Source organism: Dermacentor albipictus, chromosome 9 (genome assembly GCF_038994185.2).
Source record: "Dermacentor albipictus isolate Rhodes 1998 colony chromosome 9, USDA_Dalb.pri_finalv2, whole genome shotgun sequence".
Classification (NCBI taxonomy): domain Eukaryota; kingdom Metazoa; phylum Arthropoda; class Arachnida; order Ixodida; family Ixodidae; genus Dermacentor; species Dermacentor albipictus.
Genome location: NC_091829.1, coordinates 31,808,159 through 31,833,684, shown reverse-complemented (window position 1 = coordinate 31,833,684; position 25,526 = coordinate 31,808,159). Strand labels below are relative to the sequence as shown.

The 25,526-nt window shown below is 44.5% G+C and overlaps 1 protein-coding gene across 1 annotated transcript in view; it reads right to left on the bottom strand.

Annotated features, from left to right (window-relative positions):
* Positions 1-12,582: 12,582 nt before the first annotated feature.
* The window catches only part of LOC135912702 (inaD-like protein), a 19,511-nt gene continuing 6,567 nt past the window's right edge, over positions 12,583-25,526 (bottom strand). The window contains exons 4-9 of the mRNA XM_065445217.2: positions 23,094-23,220; positions 21,766-21,844; positions 20,454-20,484; positions 18,637-18,756; positions 15,729-15,895; positions 12,583-13,657 (exon numbers count right to left, since the gene is read on the bottom strand). Of these exons, the coding sequence (XP_065301289.1) occupies positions 13,399-13,657; positions 15,729-15,895; positions 18,637-18,756; positions 20,454-20,484; positions 21,766-21,844; positions 23,094-23,220 (783 nt within the window). The 3' untranslated portion in view covers positions 12,583-13,398. The remainder of the gene's footprint in view (positions 13,658-15,728; positions 15,896-18,636; positions 18,757-20,453; positions 20,485-21,765; positions 21,845-23,093; positions 23,221-25,526) is intronic.

The window sequence follows — 25,526 nt, the reverse complement described above, 5'->3', positions numbered from 1 at the left end:
GTGAATGCTCATAGGATATCCACATCTTCGACGGATATCCTAGGATATCCACGTCCCGGAAGTGAATGCTCATAGGATATCCACATCTCCGACGGATATCCTAGGATATCCACGTCCTAGCAGTGAATGACCCTAAAATATACACATCTACGATGGATATCCTAGGATATCCTAGGATATCCACGTCCTGGCAGTGAATGTCCATAGGATATCCGCATGACGTCATTGGCGTTACTGTGAAGCTCCGAAATTTGGTGTCATGAGCCTCATTTAAGGATAGTAAGTCGAAAGGCATTGAAAAAGAATATTTCTTTATTCACTTCGTTACAAGAGCAGTAAGCGATAAACGCTTCCGCCGAACACGTCGCCATCTTGCGACCAGGGAGAACGAAAACGACTTTGCGCGCAAACAAACCGAGGAAGCGTTATTGCTCGAAACGGGACCGCAACTGACAAAATTTGTAACAACTTGTTTTCGTTTTTGCGATGAACACAGTGTGCAAAATACAGCTACACAAGTCTGTCGCCTTGTTCTAGCATGTATAGCACTTGCCATAGACGGCGCTTAGGAAGATTGTAGTTGTTTTCAACGCCGTAAGTTGCGAGTTACTGTTTTTGTTCGTGAGGCACTGTTTTTACGGGCATTCATTTATGTGCATGCGCTTTGAACCACTGCAAAGAGGAACAGCTTCGATATTTACGATGTACTTTCTGGAGAAGGAAATAATTTTCTCTCTGTACACTGGTACACAAATCATAAAGATAGAAAAAGTATTTTCTACTTGGTACTGTCGGTATGTTTCCAAAAATGAGTTTAAGCGATTCCTCCGTTTTATCCATCTTATGGTCCTTTGCGGGGACGCACCGTAACATATTAACCAATAGAACTGCAATTCAAGAAAAAAAGAAAGAATGAGTGGAGACACGATCCAATACGAACCATTGTCACCTCGATAAATGAAGTAGTAAATGCTCTACAGCACACAAGCTTTTACAAGCACACAAAAGTTCACTGCAAAGAACGGCACAAGCAAACTACGCGAGCACTGAACAACACGGACACAAGTGAGCAATACGATGACACTGCAACACGACTGACGTGGCGTGGAAAAAAAAAGACTAAGGAGGATAGTAAAGAGACGGCTATTTTTTCATTATAAGGATAATAGAAGTGTCGGTCTAATTACGCACGGACACAAACAAGCGAAAACTAATCAGTTTCTAGAAAACAAAAGCAAGAACATAAAAAAGAAAAGACTGACTGGAGTGCTACGCAATATTCAATCCACATGTATCTAATGCGACAAAGGATTAAACTGTGGCCTCCGAGATTGAAGTCACTGTCTTTGGTCATCTCGGACGCTGCGATTGAGCGGCGTCACAAAACGATAATGGCGACGGCTATCTCGTGATCCCACTGTTGTGCGATGTTTGATCCACTCACCAGCTGCCTAGCGACTGCCCTATCTTGGGTTTCCATTCAGAAGTCAATAAATGAAGCGAATGAATGGTCAAACTTCATTTTGCACAGCAAGTAGGTATATAACATTGGTGTAGGAAATATATGCTTGAGGAACTGGCGTATAACCCACAAAGAAAATGACCGTGTGATGATCGCTTTCTGGGTGCGGGCATCTTCATAGTTCCGATTAAAGCCCTTGTCTCCGTTAAAAAGACGTGATTTAAACGCCTACGTTTGTGAGGCATTCGTATACAAACGGTGTAAATTTTATATCTAATGCAACTTCATAAGCGAATTTCTATAAGTCTTTTACTCAGTAGTTCTACAATCGTGTTGAAACAAGTGTCGAGAAACGTGTAACGTTTTGACTAATTACTTCTGTTTGTACCAACTTGTGCTCTATCGGGTAGTGAGGTCACTTCGCCGATGAAAGGACCCCGCAAAAGTCTTATTTTGTCTTTGGCAGTGTCGTTCAGACGCTTTGTGTTGTCGTCGGAGAGTAATTGACAAGTTGCTTTGTACGGAAGAGGACAGTGCTTTCATCAGTGCAGCTTATGTGCTCCGGACCTCACTGCTGTTATACTGACTATTTTAAACCTCTCTGCGAATCCACGTCTCCACTTTGTTCTCGGTCAGTTCATATTTCTCGATCAATTCCTCTTTCATCGAAATCGTTAGCACGATTAACGGCGAGCACTTAAATCCACTTAAAAAGACAAAGAAAGAAAGAAAGAAAGAAAGAAGGAAAGAAGGAAAGAAAGAATAAACTTCATGTATTCCGCATAAACATTACACCATCGGGTCAGCGCTATTAAAATTTAATCACACCTGCCCACCGTGGTGTCACGGTGGCTATGGTGTCCTGCTGTAGAGCACGAGGTCGAGGGTTCGAGTCCCAGCCTCGGTGGCTGCATTCCTCTGGGGGCGAAATGAAAAAAAGAAAGAAAGAAGAAGAAAACTATCCTGTACTTGAATTTGGGCTTACGTTAAGCAACCTTAGAGGGTCAAAATGGATCCGGAGCCCTACACCACGGCGTCTCTGGTAACCTCATGGGACGTCAGTCTCCTGGAATTCATAACCGCCCGCAGCCTGCTATGCGGTTAATACCAGTGCGTGTTTTTTATGCGTGCGCTCTCTTTCATCGACACCGTCGGGCCGTGTTTGTCACTTTACTACGTCTATGGAGGACGCTGCAATAATTTTCAGTGTCCATCATGAAATGCACTCGGTGGAAGGAGGGTCCCGATCGTACGAACATACTGCACCTGGGAAAATTCAATTAGCACATAAGGGGGTGAAGTAGGCTTTTCCACATAGTGATCATACTTGCGAGGAAGCACGCTTTTAGGGCTGTAATAATTTCTTCAGCTGCATCGTTTGCGAAAGGGAACATCATGGTTCCGTCGCAGCCTTAAGAGCGTTAACCTCTCTCTTGTTATAGAGGGCGGACACCTGGGAAAAGAAGTTGGCCACAACATGATCTTCGTAGGGCAAAGATTCGACAAGAGACGTACGCTACAGCAGCGCTCATGTTTCCTTTCATCTCGTTCCTCTCTGTTATCTTTCATTTTCGAGTTTTTGCGCGAAGATGATCGCGTTAAGCAAACACCAACCCGCCCAAGAAGAAGTTATTCCGGAGAGGGTCACAGCTTTGCTAGAAGGTGCTGCCGGGCCCGATAACGAAACTGAATCGGTTACGTTCCGTGGTAGCAGTGTATATCGAATCTTCAAACTGAACGCCTGTCGTTGTGCTCTGTATAGGTAGATCTCCGAGATAATTTAAGGAATTAAACGGTAGCTAAAAGCAGCATAATGCATTAAAATTGTGCTCCTCGTCGAACTATTGTCAGGACGTTCACTAACGACAAAAAAAAAACCTTTTACATCTTATGACCGTCTACAGTTACTCAAAGCCGGATTTTAGCAACTTTCCTGTTGAACACCTCGCTCTTAAGCGCTCAAATTTACTTAACTGCGAACTGTATTTCGGTGGGGATTCCTCCAGCGAAACACTTGAGCACTCGTTCTTAGACCGTCCAACTTGCCACAGTTGTCGATGTGTGCTGCTCAGTGAATTTTTAGCAACTTGTTAAAGCACGAGCTGCGCCGAAGAGGAAGCTTTAGATCGGGCCAAGCTGCAATGCCGCCTATTCAGACATATGTAAAATACAGAAATGCTTTCCTTGGATAACCTCTGGGCCGATTTTAATGACGTCTGTTGCATTTTAGGTAGAAAGTTAAATTCTAGCGGCTGTTCGAAGCAAAGTTTTCATTTAGGACCTGAAGTTTTTTACAAAGATCGCAAACGATCTTGTTCCAAAAGTTGTTTCAAAAGGAAAACCGATGTTTATAAGTTTGTACCTCCGCAGCAAAAACAGATGTCGCCGTTCTGTAAACTGCGTGCCCTAGAGCGCCTAGAGCGGACAAATTTGATGTGTAAATTTATGGTTTACGTGGGTATATTACATGGTTTACAAGGATGTTGCAAACGTTATACTTGCATAAGAAGAGTGTATTGCAGAGCAGTGTAGAAACCATCAATTTTGCCCGTTTTGGATGTACTATTGGACTCGATTTACAGAATTTCGACATTGCTTTCTTTTTTAGTGCTGAGAGACAGAGTTGTGAACCAGGTAGTTTCGTTTTCTCAAAATGTGCGATTTATGGCAAATTTATTGAAAAAGAAAATCTATGTACTATATGAAAAAATCCGCTTCCACCGGCCACTGGATTTTAACTTTTTCTTTTTTAAGTACAACAAACGTCCTCTAATTCGCTGCAGTGCTTGCCGAGAAAAATGGTTTCTCCTTTTCCATGTATTTAGGTAGGAGGCCCCCGAGCTAAATCTTCTTTTTAATGATATATTGTTTCCGAAACATCGCGTGGGACCTCGATATGAGGCTCACAAAGCTGTACCGGAGTTTTTGTCAATCACGAGACTAGACTTGTCTACAGCGCTGGTGCTCTGCGTGTCACTCTGATGTATTCGTTATTCTTCTGGCTGTTTTCTTTTTATTTCTATCTTGTATTCATTGCCCTGCAAATGGGTGGGCGTGGTGTCTCTTTTAGGAGACAATTGGTAGCCCGTTTTTCTTTCTCTTTGTTATGCTGTATAATAATAATAATAATAATAATAATAATAATAATAATAATAATAATAATAATAATAATAATAATAATAATTTCTGTGCAGTCTGTGGGATACTGAAGTACTAAAGCGCCAAACAGAGGAAGCACACAGCGTGTGCTTCGAACGCAACATACATTATAGCGAACGCTGTGCAAAATGCCCTGGCACATATCCGTAAAATGTAACGCGGCATGTCCCCACGACGTCCCTCGCGGACATGCAAGGGATGTCCGCAGGACACGGTAAATGCGGCCGAACGATAGTGAGAGGGACGTCCGTAGGACGTCTTCGACGGACATCCTAGGATATCCACGTCCTGCCAGTGAACATCTGTAGGACATTCACTAGGATATACTAGGATATCCTATAGGATATCCTAGGATATCCACGTCCGGGAAGTGAATGCTTATAGGATATCCACATCTTCGACGGAAATCCTAGGATATCCACGTCCTAGAAGTGAATGCTCATAGGATATCCACATCAACGACGGATATCCTAGGATATCCACGTCCTGGAAGTGAATGCTCATAGGATATCCACATCTTCGACGGATATCCTAGGATATCCACGTCCCGGAAGTGAATGCTCATAGGATATCCACATCTCCGACGGATATCCTAGGATATCCACGTCCTAGCAGTGAATGACCCTAAAATATACACATCTACGATGGATATCCTAGGATATCCTAGGATATCCACGTCCTGGCAGTGAATGTCCATAGGATATCCGCATGACGTCATTGGCGTTACTGTGAAGCTCCGAAATTTGGTGTCATGAGCCTCATTTAAGGATAGTAAGTCGAAAGGCATTGAAAAAGAATATTTCTTTATTCACTTCGTCACAAGAGCAGTAAGCGATAAACGCTTCCGCCGGACACGTCGCCATCTTGCGACCAGGGAGAACGAAAACGACTTTGCGCGCAAACAAACCGAGGAAGCGTTATTGCTCGAAACGGGACCGCAACTGACAAAATTTGTAACAACTTGTTTTCGTTTTTGCGATGAACGCAGTGTGCAAAATACAGCTACACAAGTCTGTCGCCTTGTTCTAGCATGTATAGCACTTGCCATAGACGGCGCTTAGGAAGATTGTAGTTGTTTTCAACGCCGTAAGTTGCGAGTTACTGTTTTTGTTCGTGAGGCACTGTTTTTACGGGCATTCATTTATGTGCATGCGCTTTGAACCACTGCAAAGAGGAACAGCTTCGATATTTACGATTTACTTTCTGGAGAAGGAAATAATTTTCTCTCTGTACACTGGTACACAAATCATAAAGATAGAAAAAATTATTTTCTACTTGGTACTGTCGGTATGTTTCCAAAAATGAGTTTAAGCGATTCCTCCGTTTTATCCATCTTATGGTCCTTTGCGGGGACGCACCGTAACATATTAACCAATAGAACTGCAATTCAAGAAAAAAAGAAAGAATGAGTGGAGACACGATGCAATACGAACCATTGTCACCTCGATAAATGAAGTAGTAAATGCTCTACAGCACACAAGCTTTTACAAGCACACAAAAGTTCACTGCAAAGAACGGCACAAGCAAACTACGCGAGCACTGAACAACACGGACACAAGTGAGCAATACGATGACACTGCAACACGACTGACGTGGCGTGGAAAAAAAAAGACTAAGGAGGATAGTAAAGAGACGGCTATTTTTTCATTATAAGGATAATAGAAGTGTCGGTCTAATTACGCACGGACACAAACAAGCGAAAACTAATCAGTTTCTAGAAAACAAAAGCAAGAACATAAAAAAGAAAAGACTGACTGGAGTGCTACGCAATATTCAATCCACATGTATCTAATGCGACAAAGGATTAAACTGTGGCCTCCGAGATTGAAGTCACTGTCCTTGGTCATCTCGGAGGCTGCGATTGAGCGGCGTCACAAAACGATAATGGCGACGGCTATCTCGTGATCCCACTGTTGTGCGATGTTTGATCCACTCACCAGCTGCCTAGCGACTGCCCTATCTTGGGTTTCCGTTCAGAAGTCAATAAATGAAGCGAATGAATGGTCAAACTTCATTTTGCACAGCAAGTAGGTATATAACATTGGTGTAGTAAATATATGCTTGAGGAACTGGCGTATAACGCACAAAGAAAATGACCGTGTGATGATCGCTTTCTGGGTGCGGGCATCTTCATAGTTCCGATTAAAGCCCTTGTCTCCGTTGAAAAGACGTGATTTAAACGCCTACGTTTGTGAGGCATTCGTATACAAACGGTGTAAATTTTATATCTAATGCAACTTCATAAGCGAATTTCTATAAGTCTTTTACTCAGTAGTTCTACAATCGTGTTGAAACAAGTGTCGAGAAACGTGTAACGTTTTGACTAATTACTTCGGTTTGTACCAACTTGTGCTCTATCGGGTAGTGAGGTCACTTCGCCGATGAAAGGACCCCGCAAAAGTCTTATTTTGTCTTTGGCAGTCTCGTTCAGACGCTTTGTGTTGTCGTCGGAGAGTAATTGACAAGTTGCTTTGTACGGAAGAGGACAGTGCTTTCATCAGTGCAGCTTATGTGCTCCGGACCTCACTGCTGTTATACTGACTATTTTAAACCTCTCTGCGAATCCACGTCTCCACTTTGTTCTCGGTCAGTTCATATTTCTCGATCAATTCCTCTTTCATCGAAATCGTTAGCACGATTAACGGCGAGCACTTAAATCCACTTAAAAAGACAAAGAAAGAAAGAAAGAAATTAAGAAAGAAGGAAAGAAAGAAAGAAAGAATAAACTTCATGTATTCCGCATAAACGTTACACCATCGGGTCAGCGCTATTAAAATTTAATCACACCTGCCCACCGTGGTGTCACGGTGGCTATGGTGTCCTGCTGTAGAGCACGAGGTCGAGGGTTCGAGTCCCAGCCTCGGTGGCAGCATTCCTCTGGGGGCGAAATGAAAAAAAGAAAGAAAGAAGAAGAAAACTATCCTGTACTTGAATTTGGGCTTACGTTAAGCAACCTTAGATGGTCAAAATGGATCCGGAGCCCTACACCACGGCGTCTCTGGTAACCTCATGGGACGTCAGTCTCCTGGAATTCATAACCGCCCGCAGCCTGCTATGCGGTTAATACCAGTGCGTGTTTTTTATGCGTGCGCTCTCTTTCATCGACACCGTCGGGCCGTGTTTGTCACTTTACTACGTCTATGGAGGACGCTGCAATAATTTTCAGTGTCCACCATGAAATGCACTCGGTGGAAGGAGGGTCCCGATCGTACGAACATACTGCACCTGGGAAAATTCAATTAGCACATAAGGGGGTGAAGTAGGCTTTTCCACATAGTGATCATACTTGCGAGGAAGCACGCTTTTAAGGCTGCAATATTTTTTTTAGCTGCATCGTTTGCGAAAGGGAACAACATAGTTCCGTCGCAGCCTTAAGAGCGTTAACCTCGTTCTTTTTATAGAGGGCGAACACCTGGGAAAAGAAGATGGCCACAACATGATCTTCGTAGGGCAAAGACTCGACAAGAGACGTACGCTGCAGCAGCGCTCATGTTTCCTTTCATCTCGTTCCTCTCTGTTATCTTTCATTTTCGAGTTTTTGCGCGAAGATGATCGCGTTAAGCAAACACCAACCCGCCCAAGAAGAAGTTATTCCGGAGAGCGTCACAGCTTTGCTAGAAGGTGCTGCCGGGCCCGATAACGAAACTGAATTGGTTACGTTCCGTGGTAGCAGTGTATATCGAATCTTCAAACTGAACGCCTGTCGTTGTGCTCTGTGTAGGTAGATCTCCGAGATAATTTAAGGAATTAAACGGTAGCTAAAAGCAGCATAATGCACTAAAATTGTGCTCCTCGTCGAACTATTGTCAGGACGTTCAATAACGACAAAAAAAACTTTTAGATTTTATGACCGTCTACAGTTACTCAAAGCCGGATTTTAGCAACTTTTCTTTTGAACACCTCGCTTTTAAGCGCTCAAATTTACCTAACTGCGAACTGCGTTTCGGTGGGAATTCCTCCAGCGAAACACTTGAGCACTCGTTCCTAGACCGTCCAACAGTTGTCGATGTGTGCAGCATAGTGAATTCTAGCAGCTTGGTAAAGCACGAGCTGCTCCTAAGAGGAAGCTTTAGTTCGGGCCCAGCTGCGATGCCGCCTATTCAGACATATGTAAAATACAGAAATGCTTCCTTGGCCGATTTGAATGACGTCTGTTGCATTTTAGTTAGAAAGTTAAATTCTAGTGGCTGTTCGAAGCAAAGTTTTCAATTAGTACCTGAATTTTTTTACAAAGATCGTAAATGTTCTTAAACGATCTTTTTCCGAAAGTTGTTTCAAAAGGAAAACCGAAGTTTATAAATTTGTACTTCCGCAGCAAAAACAAAGAGAGAGAGAGAGAATGAAGAGGAAAGGCAGGGAGGTTAACCAGATATGAGTCTCCGGTTTGCTACCCTACACTGGGGATGGGGGATAGAGGTTAGGAAGATGACAGAGATGAAAACGCTAAAAAAGGAAAAAAAAAACAGGCACACATGGAGGCACACACACATAAGGCGTTCCAGTTAAAGTTAAAGTTAAAGTTAAAGTTAAAGTTAAAGTTAAAGCAAAAACATATGTCGCCGTGTAGACTGCGTCCGCTAGAGCGCCTAGAGCGGACAAATTTGATGGGTAAACTTATGGTTTACGTGAATTTATTACATGGTTTACAAAGTTGTTGCAAACGTTATACGCGCATAAGAAGAGTATATTGCAGAGCAGTGTAGAAACCATCAATTTTGTCCGTTTTGGATGTGCTATTAGACTCGATGTACGGAATTTTGACATTGCTTTTTTTTACTGCTGAGTTACAGAGCTGTAAACCAGGTAGCTTCATTTTCTCAAAATGTGCGATTTATGACAAATTTATTGAAAAAGAAAATCGATGTACTAAATAAAAAAAAATCCGCTTCCACCAGCCACTGGATTTAAAATTTTTCTTTTTAAATACAACAAACGTCCTTAAATTCGCTGCGGTGGTTGCCGAGAAAAATGGTTTCTCCTTTCCCATGTATTTAGGTAGGAGGCCCCCGAGCTAAATCTTCTTCTTAATGATATATTGTTTCCGAAGCATCGCCTGGGACCTCGATATGAGGCTCACAAAGCTGTACCGGAGTTTTTGTCAATCACGAGACTAGACTTGTCTACAGCGCTGGTGCTCTGCGTGTCACTCTGATGTATTCGTTATTCCTCTGGATTTTTTCTTTTTCTTTCTATCTTGTATTCATTGCCCTGCAAATGGGTGGGCGTGGTTGTCTCTTTTAGGAGACAATTGGTAGCCCGTTTTTCTTTCTCTTTGTTATGCTGTATAATAATAATAATAATAATAATAATAATAATAATAATAATAATAATAATAATAATAATAATAATAATAATAATAATTTCTGTGCAGACTGTGGGATACTGAAGTACTAAAACGCCAAACAGACGACACAAGAGGAGACATGGACGAGCGCTTCCGTGCCTCTTCTTGTGTCGTCTGTTTGGCGCTTTGGTACTTCAGTACCATGCACCAACTAGCCCAACAAAAAGTTCTGCCAGACTGTGGGAGTTCAGTCTCGCCGGTAACGACTGTAAGTACAAATGACTTGTAAAATGATCATCGCGTTATGGCACTACTTTTTGCATTGCATGAATGACTGAGAAAATGCAAAAAAAAGGAAAGAAAGGAAAGGCAATTCTGTCTGGCTCTAAGACGCTTATCTGATAACCGCAGCTCTTCAATATCCCACCGCGCTGATGTTCATGGTTTCCTTTCTTTCTTTCTTTCTTTCTTTCTTTCTTTCTTTCTTTCTTTCTTTCTTTCTTTCTTTCTTTCTTTCTTTCTTTCTTTCTTTCTTTCTTTCTTTCTTTCTTTCTTTCTTTCTTTCTTGTATGAAAATGGCTGCGAACGTCAGGGGATGAAATTTCACGCCATACAGCGGCGGGCAGTTTTCTTTCCCAGAATTCTGCACACAGAAGCAATTTTTTTTCCCAGAACGAGTAAAATGCTCTTACTTTTTTAGATCGCGTCCGCATTTTATCGGACGAACGTGACAAAAATAGGTCGATGTAGTAGACTTTTCAATTTTTTTACGCATTGCCGTCTAAATCCAGACTCGGAAGTGCGTGTCGGCGTACATTGTGAAAGACTGGACGACTTGCTGTCTAGGCTATTTACGCCTCAAGAGCATGAAGTTATTTTTTTTTCCCGAGAAGCTCTAAAGTCATCTTGATAAATGGGAGCTCCACGTTAAGGCTGAATGCTCGACGTGATTTTCGACGTTTTCCGTTCGTCTTGTTTTTTCTATTTGACGCTCTGCGAGCAGAAGGATTATTTTGGTATTGGCAGGTGGCATTGCAACACCGTATGACATGCCTTTGTAAACACTGCTGTTGAATGAACTACGTTTGCGGGGCGGACATCCGGGAAATGCAAAAGGAAAAAAAAAGGAAAAGAAAAAGAGCCACGTAAATTATCTTTTGAAAAGTTTGCTTTCTACGCTTTTCACTCTTTCAGTCGTTTTGAAAGCAATGCAAGACGACACACTCGCTACGCGATTGTCTGTCACAAAGTTGAAGGGATATGAGACGGGTCAGAAGCACGAGGTCGATATTTCGATTATTGAAAGCGCCGTTGTGACTCGCATGTCACCACTCGCGACGACAACAGAAAATTGACAGAGTGCGCAAGCGGCAGTGCGAACCGCTACATGACGTAGCCATGTGCAAGAAAAAAAGAAAGAAAAATAAATTAAGACCTATTTGAGACATTTTCGAAAGTTGAACCTCTAGATTTAAAAACAAAGCAAAACAAACCAAAAACTAAAAGATTGTGCTGTAGAAGCAGACATCGGCGTTTGTAGAAAGCGTTCGAGTTGTGGCCCGCTGATTGAATGTTACGGCCTTTATCTCATAAATGCGACAATTTTGCTGTCACTTCCTCCGAGTAATTTGCACCGAAAGGTCAGCTGAGATTGACGCACAATAGCAGTGACACTTTGCTGGGGAAAGGGCTTGGTCATAACTTCTGCTGTATAAGACCCTGATGTGCTTAACATTCGAGCCTGAGTGTTTCATTTTAATTATACTGTCAAATGTGCTGTCAAAAATATCGACTGTATATCTTGCGCTGTACGATTTGCCTTCAAAAAGCAACGCCAAACACTTTTCTTTAGGCACAGCTAAGCAGAAACGTGAAATGTGTAACCGGATACTTCTTGCTTTCAACTACTCCATATGGATTCCCCCGGTAAAGCTAGCGATCTTTAGCAATAGCGGTGCGTACATACGTTCCTGTGCGAGTAACCAGTCAGAGGCAAATAGCGTTTGGTACATCCACCACAAACACGTCAATGGAGCACATCACTTCGAACGCGTCGGCAAAACAGTGTTCTACACAGCGGCAGACAAAACATTCGACATATTTGCTCAAAGCAGGAAGTGCATCATGCTGATTGCACTTCGAAGCATTAAAAAAATTTCCTTTGCCTTTGAAGTTGCAAAAGAGATCACGAGGCCTCAAATCCAAGTTCCGAGAACATGTCACAACGTTAAAATTTAAATATCGTAACCATTGAACACTGCGGGTTTGGTTTGACAGCAACCTTACGAGATGTTGCGATCTCAACAAGTCAGCGCATCGAATAGTCTTCTCCCGTGCACCTGGGAACATCTTAAAAAATAAGTGCCCTCGAGAATTTGTCGGCCCGCGTTATATTTGGAATTGAGGAGTTACGTACTATTCTTCCTGAGATAACTCCCAGCAAGAATTCTTATTCAGATGGTGTTTGATTTGTAATCTGTCAGAAAAAGTCATGCGAGAACTGTAGTTTAAACTCGTTGGTGACGTCCAGCGCCATCTTGCATATTAGCGTGATTTGCGTATATTTCAGTCTGATGATACATTTATATTTAGTACACTGATAAAAATTTTCGGTTTCCGTGAGCACTGAATATTTTCTTTATCACACCGTACATTCTTTAAAGAATGCGACTCGCAGGCGTTTCAGGATAGCACGATCGAGATCGAAGGGATTTAAACAGCATTTACTGTTTCCACTGTTGATATGAGCGTCTCGAGCACTTAAATCGAAAAACGCACGGCCGTATCAACCTCTGGAGAGACGCATACGCTTTTGGTGCTTAATCGACGGCCTTTCCTTTGTTGTGAGGAGAGGCACGATGCTACAACAAAGCAACAACGCGTCAGTCTCGGCACTACACTGAGTGCTTCAACCGAGTCACTTAACACACCACCGGTTGCAACGGTCGCGCGTACTGACACACCGCGAACAATCGTGTGATCTACTGCAAAAACCTGCAGTTGCCGAAATGGGTAGCAAACGCCGGCTGGGACGTACGTTATAGCGTTGCATTCTCAACCCAAACTGAACGTTGCACAAGAGAGGCAGCGATGCCTCGGTCCCTCATGTGCTCCCTAGTGCATCTTAGGCCCATCTGGCGCTGCACCTGCCGTATATTTAACGAGGGACACTTCTTTTACCACGGTACGTCCTTGTACACGAGGTTCACCGAAAAAAAAATGTAACCGCAGGTCACCACTTTCGAAGTCTCAATATAGCGAATCGAATCCGCGGCCTCAAGCTCTTGTGATCCCGGGGTTACTTCAGATATCGTCCGACAGAGGTCGCCACAAGCGCTCGGTGCGCCAATCAGCTTCGAGGAGCGAGGCTCGCTTCGATGAAACGCCGAACCGTCCAACGCCCCAAGTCCTGAGGCGACGGCACTACCCGACGGCATCTTTCGTGTCCTTCTGGCTCGAATCAAAAGAAGCGCACAACGGTGGACGCCGTCTCTCAGCAGCTGGTGACCATGATGCTGGGCACACCGGAAGCACTGGGCGACGTGGCGTCGTCCAGTGACGTAGTCCGGGCGACTCCGCCCGAGGGTCGCACGTCTTCGGCGACGATGCTGAGCCGGGAACGGCGCAGCGAGGAGCTCGGGCTCACTTCCCTCGACCGGGAGGCCGGTCCGCTCGGGGAGCTGGTGGCCACCAGCATGGAGGTGACGCAGTTGCCCAGGCTCACCACGTAGCTCTCGCTGCTCAGGGGAAGGCTGTGGGCAGGGGAAGGCACACGTGTATGCGTTGTTGTCACGTGATACGATATGCATATCTATAAACTGAGGCGACGCTGTGACGCATGGATGATGATATGAAGTGCTGTGCCACACGTGTCAAACATGATTCGTTCTTTTTATGTTACGTCATAGGCAAGCAGCCTATGTCTATATCTAGTTCGCTGTCACTGAAATAAAACAGTGCGCTACGTGCTCTTGGATCGTCACTCTGCCACCCGCTACAACAGATCACAAAATGAAAAAAAGGACTATTTCCTTGATGTAATGCAGTGATTTGGGCTTGTTGGTAAGACATCGTGAGGTTTATATCGCGTGAAAAAAACAAGGACGAAAGGAAGACGTAGAACCTGCGTGTGTCACGTCTTCCTTTCGTCCTTGTCTTTTTCACGCGCTATTTCCTTGAGTATTGTACTGTAGATAGCGAAGCAAACAGGGAGGGATGAGAACTGAAACCAAACTTCGCCTTTCTTGTTCCCCGTGTGAAGCACTGAAGTGCCGTCGTGAGCTTAGGGGAACGGATCACGGCCTCGCCGAAAACAATTTATTTTCAATTCAGGCGCACAAACTGAAATTAACGAGCGCACTGTAAATTTCGCGATGCCAAGTTTTGAAAGCGGTCGCCTGTTTCACGTTACGTTCATAAGAGGAGAATATTAAAATTTGTCTTTATCCCAGAATCTCTCGTCCGTACACTTTTGCTCAGAGGAGTGCAGTCGAAATGCAGTACTAGCCGACCCAAACCGCCAGCCGTGTCCCCAAAGTTACCGCGAACTGAAACTCTGAAACTAGCAATAACATTTCAACTCACTAAGTTGCAAGAAGCCGCTGCGATTCTCCACGGCAAGAATCGTGACAGGGAGTGTTATGTAATAGCAATAAAACGAAAGGAAAAGACGAAATAAAAGAGAAAGAGGGAGGGTTAGCAGAAAAATAAATTGGTTTGCTACCCTACACCAGAAAGGGAGGAGAGGAGGAGGTAGAAGGTCAAGAAGGAAATACAGAAACAGAGCACATACACGCGATCACTCTCGCCTGGAAACAAATAAAAAAATAAAAAAAGGCAAATAAAACAGATGAGGTTGAGGTGCAATTTAAAGTTCACTGTATGAGAATTATATACAGAAGATTTTAAAAGGAAGTTGTTTTTGAAGGTGTGGTGTATCCTCTTGCGGGCTTCGGTCTAAATGTCTTTTTTCCCCCTGTAGCCTGATTTTCAATGATGACTAGCCTGTTTCCTATTTTTTGCTGAATTCGCTATAGGACTGGAATGATAACTGGGAACATGAGCGATTGCATTTAATGTCGTGACTTGTTGTTTCAGGCTGTTTGACACTGTATACCCCCCCCCCCCCCCCCTTTATAGGCGCCAAGCATTTGACATCAACAGCAATGTAACCAAGAACAGCATCAATGGCTACGAGGAGCGCAGTGAGTGATTTTCTTGGGTGAAATTGGAAATGCTGGAAGCTATTGGCGTCGCCGGCATCTCTGCAAGCAAAAAATTGTTCAGTGATCAAAGAATGAAAGCAGGAGGTGGCATGCAGATCGTTCCGGCGATGACGCACATTTCATAAACGTGCTCTTACTGCCAATATATACAAAAACAAAGTGGCCCATTCTGCAACTAAACAGAAGTCAACTAGTCGAGTCAACCGAGTGATACAAAATAAACTCGCCACGACATACCGAGTCTTACACAGAGAGAGGAAAGGAAAGAAAAAAAAAATATTGCCACAAAGCCGACAAAAGGCGAAACTTCAACTGTTAATCTTATATTCTGAAACAACAACAACAACAACAACAACAACAACAACAGGTTTTTCTTGCAGCTTCGGCTGCTGTCAGACGGATGACAATTTTCTTTTAATTTCACGATTTTTTCTCCATCTTGCGCGCTTGAGAGCCAATATCATCTTCAGTAAAGGAGATTAATAAAGTTCTTGGAACTTTAATAACCCGCACGGCACTAGCTGAGCAGCGATAAGCTCTACGAAGGCAGCGTATATCATCAGATTGGGGAATCCATAGAGGCGTGTTGAAGTGTCACCTGGGCCTCTGTATCTGGAGCTTCTCCTTGTTGTTTCCAGTGTACGAGGACCACGTTGAGGTGCGCGTTCGGAGGCTTTGTTGAGCTTTCTTGCGGGCCCACTCCTGGATGGCCGTGTACAGGGCGGGCACCCGACCCAGAAGCAGCACGATGGCACCGTCCAGGTTCTGCACCGATGAGGGGAGGGGGGGGGGGTCGTGGTTTCGAAGTTAAAAGGGTACTAAAGAAAAATCTAGGTCGAGCTAGATCGATAGATTAGTCGTCCATAAGTCTATACCAGCGTTTTTCTTTGTGCCAAGATATCACTTTGTTGCGTGGAAAAAATTGCCGCCGAAAGGTCCGCTGTCGTTGCCCCTCAATTTGAACCGCCCGTGCGTAAAACGGACGAGTCGACGTAATCTCAGCGGGACCTTCCTCGTTGCCGTTCTCTGTGAATCGGGGGGTGCTGACGTCACACGAAAGGCACAGTTGTTGGCAACAGGTGGCGCCACTTCGATTTTCCGTTTTCACCCTTTTCTCGTTCACGAAAGCTCCGGTGTTGCTACAAATGACGAATTTGTAGCGAGACCAAAGCTTTCGTGGAAGATTCGGCTTCTGTAATAGCGAATGACAAATCTGCTATTACAGAAGCCGAATCTTTCAGTCTACGTCGACTTAGTAGTTTCCTTTAGAGTCCCCTTAAAAGCGATCGAAAACTCCGTGGCTACAGGACTCGCTGACCGTGAACAAATTAGTTTCGGTTTGCTCGCAGTGCGTCACCGTTTATATAAATGTTTTCTGCTATAGTGACAGCTGTTATGGGCTTCTCCCTGGTTATTGAACTGCCACATGGCACCGAGTGTGCCGATAAGAACCACAGGCTGATTAGAAACAATCTCGCTTCGTCCAGGGATTCGATCCCGGTTAAGCTGCTGCGTACCAGCGGAACGCTACCGCTGAGCTGCGTCAGCCGTATCAAGGTCGCCAAGTTCCCAATTTCCGACAGTTTGTGGAGATCCGCGATGGAGCACACGGAAACGACGGTCGGTGAACAATCATGGCGGTTTAATTGCCCGATAAAATCATAGCAGGCAGGCTGCCCTTTGCGCCAATAAACACCATCAATCATCATCAATACCGAGCGGGCGAGGAATAAGATTTTACGTACCCCCCTTAATAGCAGACGGAAGTCATTTTGCCGTGGCATCCTTGTTAGGTTGCCGGCGTGAAGATTTTTAATGATGATTGATGATGATTTGCGAGCTTTGTACTGAGCTTCAAGATGGTCTAATATGCAAATGTAGCTTGCAGATATTTATGTGCACGTGGCTGCCTTGCTGATGAAGGCAGAACAAACCATCGAAGCGAAATTTTGAAGGCAGTGGAGTATTTAGCGTTGTTGTATCAGACAGATCAGACCCACCTGATTCTCTTGGGTACAGTGGTATAGATCATTCTGGTAAACTGATCCAGAATAGTTCCCCGGCTGTAAGTCACCAACACGGGCGTGATGAACCAGCTTACAATGAAGCAAATGCAAGGTGTATCTTTGTACTCTCCTTTTCATTGTATTCTCCATTTCATTGAAGAGCCTTTGTTTATATCTGTAGTGAAGCGGTCGAACCATTGAATTGTTTTGAGTGCGACCACATGAAGTAACACAATGTTACTGACGCACGCAAGTTTGTAAGACGTTTTCTTTAATGGAAATAAAGTAAAATAGATAAATTGGAGCTTTTTTCCGCCCTGTTGAGTATATATTGGAGCAAATTGAAACATGGAAATTTCTTTTGCGCTAATGATACGCTCTTGAAGTGCAAATGCTTAACCATGCCACATTTTATTGCGGTAGTTATTATATGGACGCCGCAATCGCATTTCTGCCGACGCCCTCGCCGTTGGCGTGATGTTCCGTGCAAAGTCCAAGTCTGACAACATCGTGACCGCGCGCCGTATGCTGTGTGTGAGAGTGAAAGCGTGGGAGGGTGAGCCGAGGATGGTGACTCGATCTCGTGCACCGTCTTCCATTGCGAGCAAGGCACAGCTGGGGAGGGGGGGCTCTCTACTTTTGCAGCGGGTGCATATGGTGCCGCTGAACACGGCGGCGCGGGCCCTATCTTGAAAGCGACCTGCGATGGGGACAGAGCCTAGGAGCGCCGAAGGCTGATAGCTTCGTCTGCGCTGTGTTGTCGTTGCTTAGTTTGCGTTGAAGCAATAGGCAGCACGAACTTCACTTCGCTCGCTGCTGCTGCTGCGTTTCCTTGCGACAGCCTTTCGACAGCGAGTGTCCGCGGGTGTCTGGTGATCTGCTGTCATAGAGTCTCTGGTGAGTGTAACGTTAGTCTTTTTACCAAGTACAACATAACAACAAGTCATCATCTCTATAAACAAACCCTCCTACGCACCTACTACTTTCAGGTAAAATACAGAAGGAACCTAATTACAAATATAGCAAACTTAAGAGAGAATACACCCACATATGAGACGCGCAGCCATGGAAAATGGCTCATACCCTTTTCGAGGGCAAATTACGGCCATCAAATGGTCGCAAATACCTTGCCATGGCTACTAAATTCTTACCTAGAAACCGGCATTGACATCCATGCCTTGACACCATCGGAGCTCATCTGTCTGGTGAAAACTAACATTTAAATCGCCATGGTTCCGTAAAACCATATGTATTCATTGAAAGAAATGTAATTTATTTGATCTAACCCACTGTTCTTTATTTTTTTCATTTCTGAAAGTGTTCTTTGCCACCGGTCTGCCAATATGTAAAGGGGGCCAGGAACCACTCAAGCTGCCAATAAGCAGCTTTTACCTTGGCCCCCTCCATTTGCTTGTAAATGGGCACAAATAAAATGAAATGAAATGAAATGATCCACTCTCACGAGAATTGCGTTAAGTAAGGCATGCATCGGCCGCTCACGTGTATCATCTGTGCGACGTCCTTCTGGTTGCTCTCGCGCACGTTTTGACCGTTGATCTCGAGTATCTGGTCTCCCTGCATGACGCGGCGACCGTGCCGGGCGGCGATGCTGCCAGGTTGCTGGAAAGGAAAAGAAAGAACACTTTAGGCTGCATTCGACACATACAAACATAAACACTGTGGTTCACTCTTAAATAGAGCACCTAATTACCATTCAAGCCTACACGCAAACAACATGCTTGTAAAATAAATTATGGGGTTTTACGTGCCAAAACCACTTTCTGATTATGAGGCACGCCGTAGTGGGGGATTCCGGAAATTTCGACCACCTGGGGTTCTTTAACGTGCACCTAAATCTAAGTACACGGGTGTTTTCGCATTTCGCCCCCATCGAAATGCGGCCGCCGTGGCCGGGATGCGATCCCGCGACCTTGTGCTCAGCAGCCTAACACCATAGCCTCTGAGCAACCACGGCGGGTTAACATGCTTGTGAAACAGCGCTCTAACACTAATTTACCGTAAACTCCAACATTTTTGCACCATTGCGGATTCTGAACGCATGCTTAATTTACGACCCTGAAGCCCTACAATCGTGATTATTTCTTCCTCAATACTCAAACTTACTCAAATGCAAGAGAACTAAAAAGGACACGCTGACCTGTAAGACCCCCGTCGCACTTCTTTCAGACTATCGCCTAGCGCCGTTTTATAAATGTTGTAGTTAATCACGTCATGACTAAAGACTTCCTTAAAAATCCCGTCGGTAATCTTTTATCGACGTGATGGCACGTGCCAAACAAAAGGCCTTCATTTGTAGCTCATACATTTTTAGCCCGGAATTTTATCCCACGAACATTACGAGATTATAATAACCTGCCATCATACGCGTTCGCTGAAACGTTGAAACTGCGTGCCTCGATCGATTTCATTATCTTGCTCGCAGCGCCTCGGAACAAGCCATATTGTATGGTCGCTGCTTCCCCTTCCCCTCGTTCCACAACTACCTGTAGGACCTTTGCCATTCGTAGTGTTTGGCGAATCTGTAGCTGCTTTGATTTTGACTCCGTATTGATCATCTTCCGTAATCTATCGCCCGTGTACCATATTGTTTGAGCATGTATCTTTTTTGTACTTATTCTGTCTGTGCTTTGTCTGTGTTGTTTCAGATATTTGTACTTTAACTGAAATTTACCTTGTCACTACCCTCCTCCCTGTCCCCGTCTAACAGACGCGCAAGAGCGCATTTATGCGTACTTTAATGTAATGCTTATAATTTCTGCAGCGACACAGAAAGAGACTGACAAAAAGGAAGACCTAAGTAATGATCTGTTTCGCAACGGTCGTTAGATTTTTTTCTTTCAATAAAAAGAACTTTATTCCAAATCTGTTTATCGATTACCAAAGTGCACATTCCTTTGTTTTCCAGTGATGAGGGAAATGGAGGTTACTTTGAGGTAAAGATTCCTTCACATTTGGAGCTAAGAGACGGTGCAATGAATGCGAAAGCCTTATTCTAGTCTGTGGTAAAAAAAATGTATTTATGTTGCAATTTTCCAATAACAAGTCATCGCTGCAGAGCGTTGTCCCTGAGAAAGGCTTCGAGAAAACGACCTTTTGACGACGTCGAATTGCGGTAAAGGTTTATCGCATCCTTCCAGATCTGCCAGTCTGAATGGACTTGATCATGGGAACGTTTACCGACTATAACAGGCTCTTGGTGCTATGTGAAGGTCTCCGTTCCCTCTGAGACGAATTCCAACGATGTTTAAGATAAGGTCTAGCAAATCGAATTCCACTGAAACTCGAGTTGTACTTACAATGTACGTTATGAAGACTCCCCGTCCATTTCTGGAAAAAAAGTAAGAGACAACGTTAGGATCGTGCAAGAACAGTCGTAGTCAAAATGAGAAATGGTTGTCAAACGTGACTGAGCGAAACTTGTCTCCGTTGGTTTGTTTGATTCGAGTTTATTGTCTGCATCACTGCTGTAGTGGTCAGCAGTCCATGCCCTTATTCAAAGAAAGTGCCAAATAACAGGGACTTCGTTGGTTTTAACAAACAAGGAGATGAAATGTAAGCAGCTTGCAGTGATCATCTGGTAGTTTTGAAAATCTCTAAAAAAATCGAAAAAAAAATCGTGCTGAAACATTCATGATATGTGGCATCTGTACCGTGTGTCCCAGCTAACGTTAGCCAAGCTGTTGAAAAAAAAGTGAGAAATACCACGGTGCAAGATACTATTATCAGATTTAAGGTGTTTGGTCGACAGGGGCGTGATGACCGAACGCCGTGGCTCTTACCATCGTGTCTTCCACAGTACCTTTTTTTCATATTTTTTTTCTTTGAACAGCTTGGATAGCGTTATTTGGGACACCTCATATAAGGTAAGAAAGAAAAAGAAAGACAGAAACAGATAATAAATGCTAAAGGTGCCAGGCACAGTCCTGGTATATATGGTTCCTGGGCTTCTGCGGCAGGCTGCAGATGTTTTGTGGATGTATTGTCAGCCGAAGACTCTAGTGGTAATCTAACCACCATATCTAAGGATGTCGCTAATGAACGCATACGTTTTTAGTTGCACCTATGACTGCTTATTTGTAAAGCTGGAATAAATGACTGTTGCTCCTACTGTAACAAACGCGTAAGTTGTTGCTTAACCTGTGCCTAAATTATTCTTGAGGCTTGAGGCGTCATTTACTTCTTCCGGCATTCATATTATCGCTGTCTGAAAATCCGCATTTGTTGCATTACTCTTTAAATTTGCTGCATTGAATTATCGTTTTTATTACATTTGCATGCTTTGTTTGCTTTTTCTTGCATTGACTGCTATTGCTTTTTGATATGACACTTCTCAATTTGAATGGTTCTGTCTGCGCTCTTGTTGTCTGGGTTCCGCTATACTCCTGGCTGTATTCCTCATGTTTACTTAAGACTTTGTAACAGTTTAGTTTACAAAAACAAACGGGACCACACCTTCGTGTGATTCGGGGTGTTCGGGAGACTCATCGCTGATTGGCTCTTCAAGTTTCCTTCGTGTTGTTGTGCTGTTCGTTGTAAAGCAACGAAACGACCAGCAGCACTTCAAATTCAGGCAAAGTCAGGTTGACAAGCTGAATGGAGCATACTCACGTTCTCTGTATGAAGCTGATGCCCAAGCGGTCCTTGACGCTTGCTTTTCGCATCTCAACCGTGATGAATTTGGAAGGCTCTGTCAGAAGAAACAGAAAAGCAGAGAGAGAGAGAGAGAGAGAGAGAGAGAGAGAGAGAGAGAGAGAGAGAGAGAGAGAGATTAGCTACACAGAAATGGAAATGCAGTTTCAGGCGTAGCCGAGGTGCACAGCGATTAAAGTCTGTTATCTACAAAGAGGAGGTAAGTGGTGTTGGCTACCGGTACATCTAGCATTGAGAAGCAATTTCTCCGCCCGAGCGTCTCCTCTTACCTTGTGTGAAGCTAACCGTGCCAAAGAGATAAATGTAACGTGAGCGTGTCACGTACCGCTAACGTTGTCAAGGGGAATGAAATAGTTGACTAGATGTAGCGGAGGGGTAGGATGTCTGCACTCCGTCATTTGCACCCTCGCTGTTCAGTTCAGGTACACTAAGTCAAAAGTGACATTAAGCAAGTACCGATAACCGTCGCCACTTCCTGAACAAACCGGTGTCCTTTAAGAAAAAAGGTCAGTAGGAGGCGCAACACTTTCCTCCCGCAAATTCAGTGTCCATGCCAGAATGCTTAGGTCCTCTATGGTCCCTCATGGAGTCGCTGTGCACTATAGCCTACCAAGGAGGTCTCTTCGTCAAATGTGATAGCAAACGCCCAGAAACTCGGCTAAAATTAAGAACAGCTAACATATCTTAAAACACTATCGCTGTTCGAGGTTTCCGTCGTATCAGCCTCGTGTGATCGAAGGCGTCAGTAGATTAGAAGCCTCCCCTCTGGATCGTGTTCTCTAACAGTCAGTGTGAACTCCGTTTTGACTAAGCCATATAGCACAGTCAACGCCACGCTCGTTATGCTACTATCATGATGATGTGAAACAGTACTTGTTAAACTGGCTAGAGTTGGTTATCTATAGCTCTGGTCATAACTCGGCAAAATAGACGGAACTTACTCAGACACACCATCAATATATGTAGATATATTCTTAGGGCTCACTCTAACTCATACTCGCCCAAAATGCTGCTCAGCCGAGCTCACTCGAACTCAGACGCACAAGAATTATGCTCAGCCGGGCCACCACTCGGACTCTGCCTCACCAAAATTGTACTCAGCCGTTCTCGGTCAGACTCAGACTCGCGGGTCGGCCTGAATCTTGAGTAACTCTTTAGTGAGTTTGAGTGAGTCGACTGTGAGTAAGTTTGAGTGAGTCGACTCTGTGAGTGAGTTTGAGTGAGTCTACTGGTATTGAGGAATGCTATTGACCTCTCAATGGGGTGGGGGGGGGCATCTTACTCACTCTCGGTGGTAGTGAAGAGAGTCTGCGGGTTCTCCCTGAGTACCATGAGCCTCACCGGTGACGGTGCCTCTCTCAGAGCCCGCACAGCGTCCGTCGAGCACACGTCTCGTAGAGACAGCTCGTTCACCTGCAGCATCAATGCGCCACTGTCATCACGATCATCATGATCCTAATCTCTTTGTGTCCACTGCACAGGACGAAGGCCTCTCCCAGCGTTCTCCAATTGCCCTTGCCTTGCACTAGCTGATTCCAAGTTTCGCCTGCAGATTTCCTAACTTCAATTGCCACCACTTTATGCCTCTGCAGTCCTCGACTGTGCTTCCATTCTTTTAGCACCCTTTCTGCAGCTCTAATAGACAGTCGTTGGTCTGTTATACACATCAGAAGGCCGGCACAGCTCCATGTCTTCATCTTAGAGTCAGCTGGAATATCGGTTACCTCCGTTTGCCTTCTAATCCACACCGCTGTCTTCCCGTGTATTAGCGTTGCGCCTACGATCATCGCTGGAACGTAACTACGACTGCTTCACGGCGTTCCATAAATAAGATGAGCGAAACGCTCTGAGAGGGTGACTTTTCAAACTTTTCTCGTCTCGGCAGCTAAATGACCCCTACCGCCCGCAGTCACCTCCGCAAGTCAGACTTTTGTTTTTGGACTCCCCGATGTTCTCACTGTGCGATGTTCCTGACGACTAGAAGCGTTTGTTATGTGACTGCAGTCGTTGTGCATCTGACAGACAATTCCGAAAGCTGAGCTTCACGTGTACCGTGAGTCGAGCTTACAAATGTTACTGAGCATGTGTTGGTGGGCTAGTTGGTTAAGCATGATTACAAAAACGGCGCCGAATCGTGTTTCCCGTCTTCGTGTGTTGTTTTATTCGGCGCCGTTTTTGTAATCTTACAAATGTTGTGAATTCTGGGCACGTTGAGAAACATTGCTTGCGCATTGCACGCAACGAAAGCATGTCTGACATTTTTTTTAATCTAGAGGCCTTCATGAGGCTTCACGAACAGCTTGTGTGTGTGTGTGTGTGTGTGTGTGTGTGTGTGTGTGTGTGTGTGTGTGTGTGTGTGTGTGTGTGTGTGTGTGTGTGTGTGTGTGTGTGTGTGTGTGTGTGTGTGTGTGTGTGTGTGTGTGTGTGTGTGTGTGTGTGTGTGTGTGTGTGTGTGTGTGTGTGTGTGTGTGTGTGTGTGTGTGTGTGTGTGTGTGTGTGTGTGTGTGTGTGTGTGTGTGTGTGTGTGTGTGTGTGTGTGAGGGGTGGGGTTTTTAAGTGCCATTTTTGTGTTTGTATCACTGCGTATAAATCATAGCTTTCACCCAAAGCCTGGAGCAGCATGCCAGGTAGCGTTCTCCAGCCTTTCATTAGACTTCATATCTCTTTCTCTACGCTATTCAAATGCTATGCATGCGTGAGGGAGGTAACTTCAAGTGTGCATCATCTCTTGTAGTAAAAATACGAGGGACTAAGGACATTCCAGGACAAGTACTAACCTAATGCGGTTAAACCCTTCAATGACTAGATCCGGCAGCAGGCTAACCTTAATGAGACACTTATCTTACTATGAAGCCTCGCATGTGAAGTTTTTATAGTGAGGCCTTCTTGCTATGTCTTCCCTTGCCCTTACCCACTTCTCCAAGCACTCTTTGAGCCGCAATTTAAATATATTGCGACGCACCTCCACCAAATGTTACGAAGAGGAAGCCCGATGCGCAAATGTATTTACAACTATTGACATGGGAAAAGGCTTATGGTAATCGCGCAGGCTGGTGCGAAGGTCACAGCTCCTGGAGACAGTCTACCACTTCCTCTTCGTCTTGCTCTTGCGCGCACGGTCCTGTCCAAATGCATCGTAACGATATTATTTCTCTCTTTCTCTCTCTCTCTCTTGAGGAAATTGCGCCTCCTCTCATTGGATGAATGAAATTTCCGCCTCGTCGTTTATTACTGTCTGTTCCGAGCTAAGCTTTTACTGATACCGCCATAAACCTCGGATTTCCCGCTGTTCTCGTGAATATGTACTTTTGTCGCGGAAATAAGCATTAACGACTGTTCTTACTTGAGTGTCCGCTCAGAGAAGGATAAGTACCAAATTTCTCAGATCTGTGAAGAGGAAGCAGATGTGTGATACGAGGGCTGCAAGAGGCGGTAGAAGGCAGCTTTATTTTTGAAATTTGCCTTCTGCTGAGCGTAAAGAAGTTGTGTGAATCATTTGGTACCCATACGACGTTTCTCGGCTCTGTTATCACGCTGTTGGCTTTAGTGTGGGTTTTACGCCCCAGTTTTACGCCACTCATTCGCAGCTTCTGTGGCTTAACTGCAATCGTTTCGCAACACAAACACCACAAGCGGCCTCGTCAGTCCTCGAATTTACCAAGTTCCATAAGATTGAATGAATTGCGAAAAACAGTGTCACGTTATTTTTTTTTTGAAGG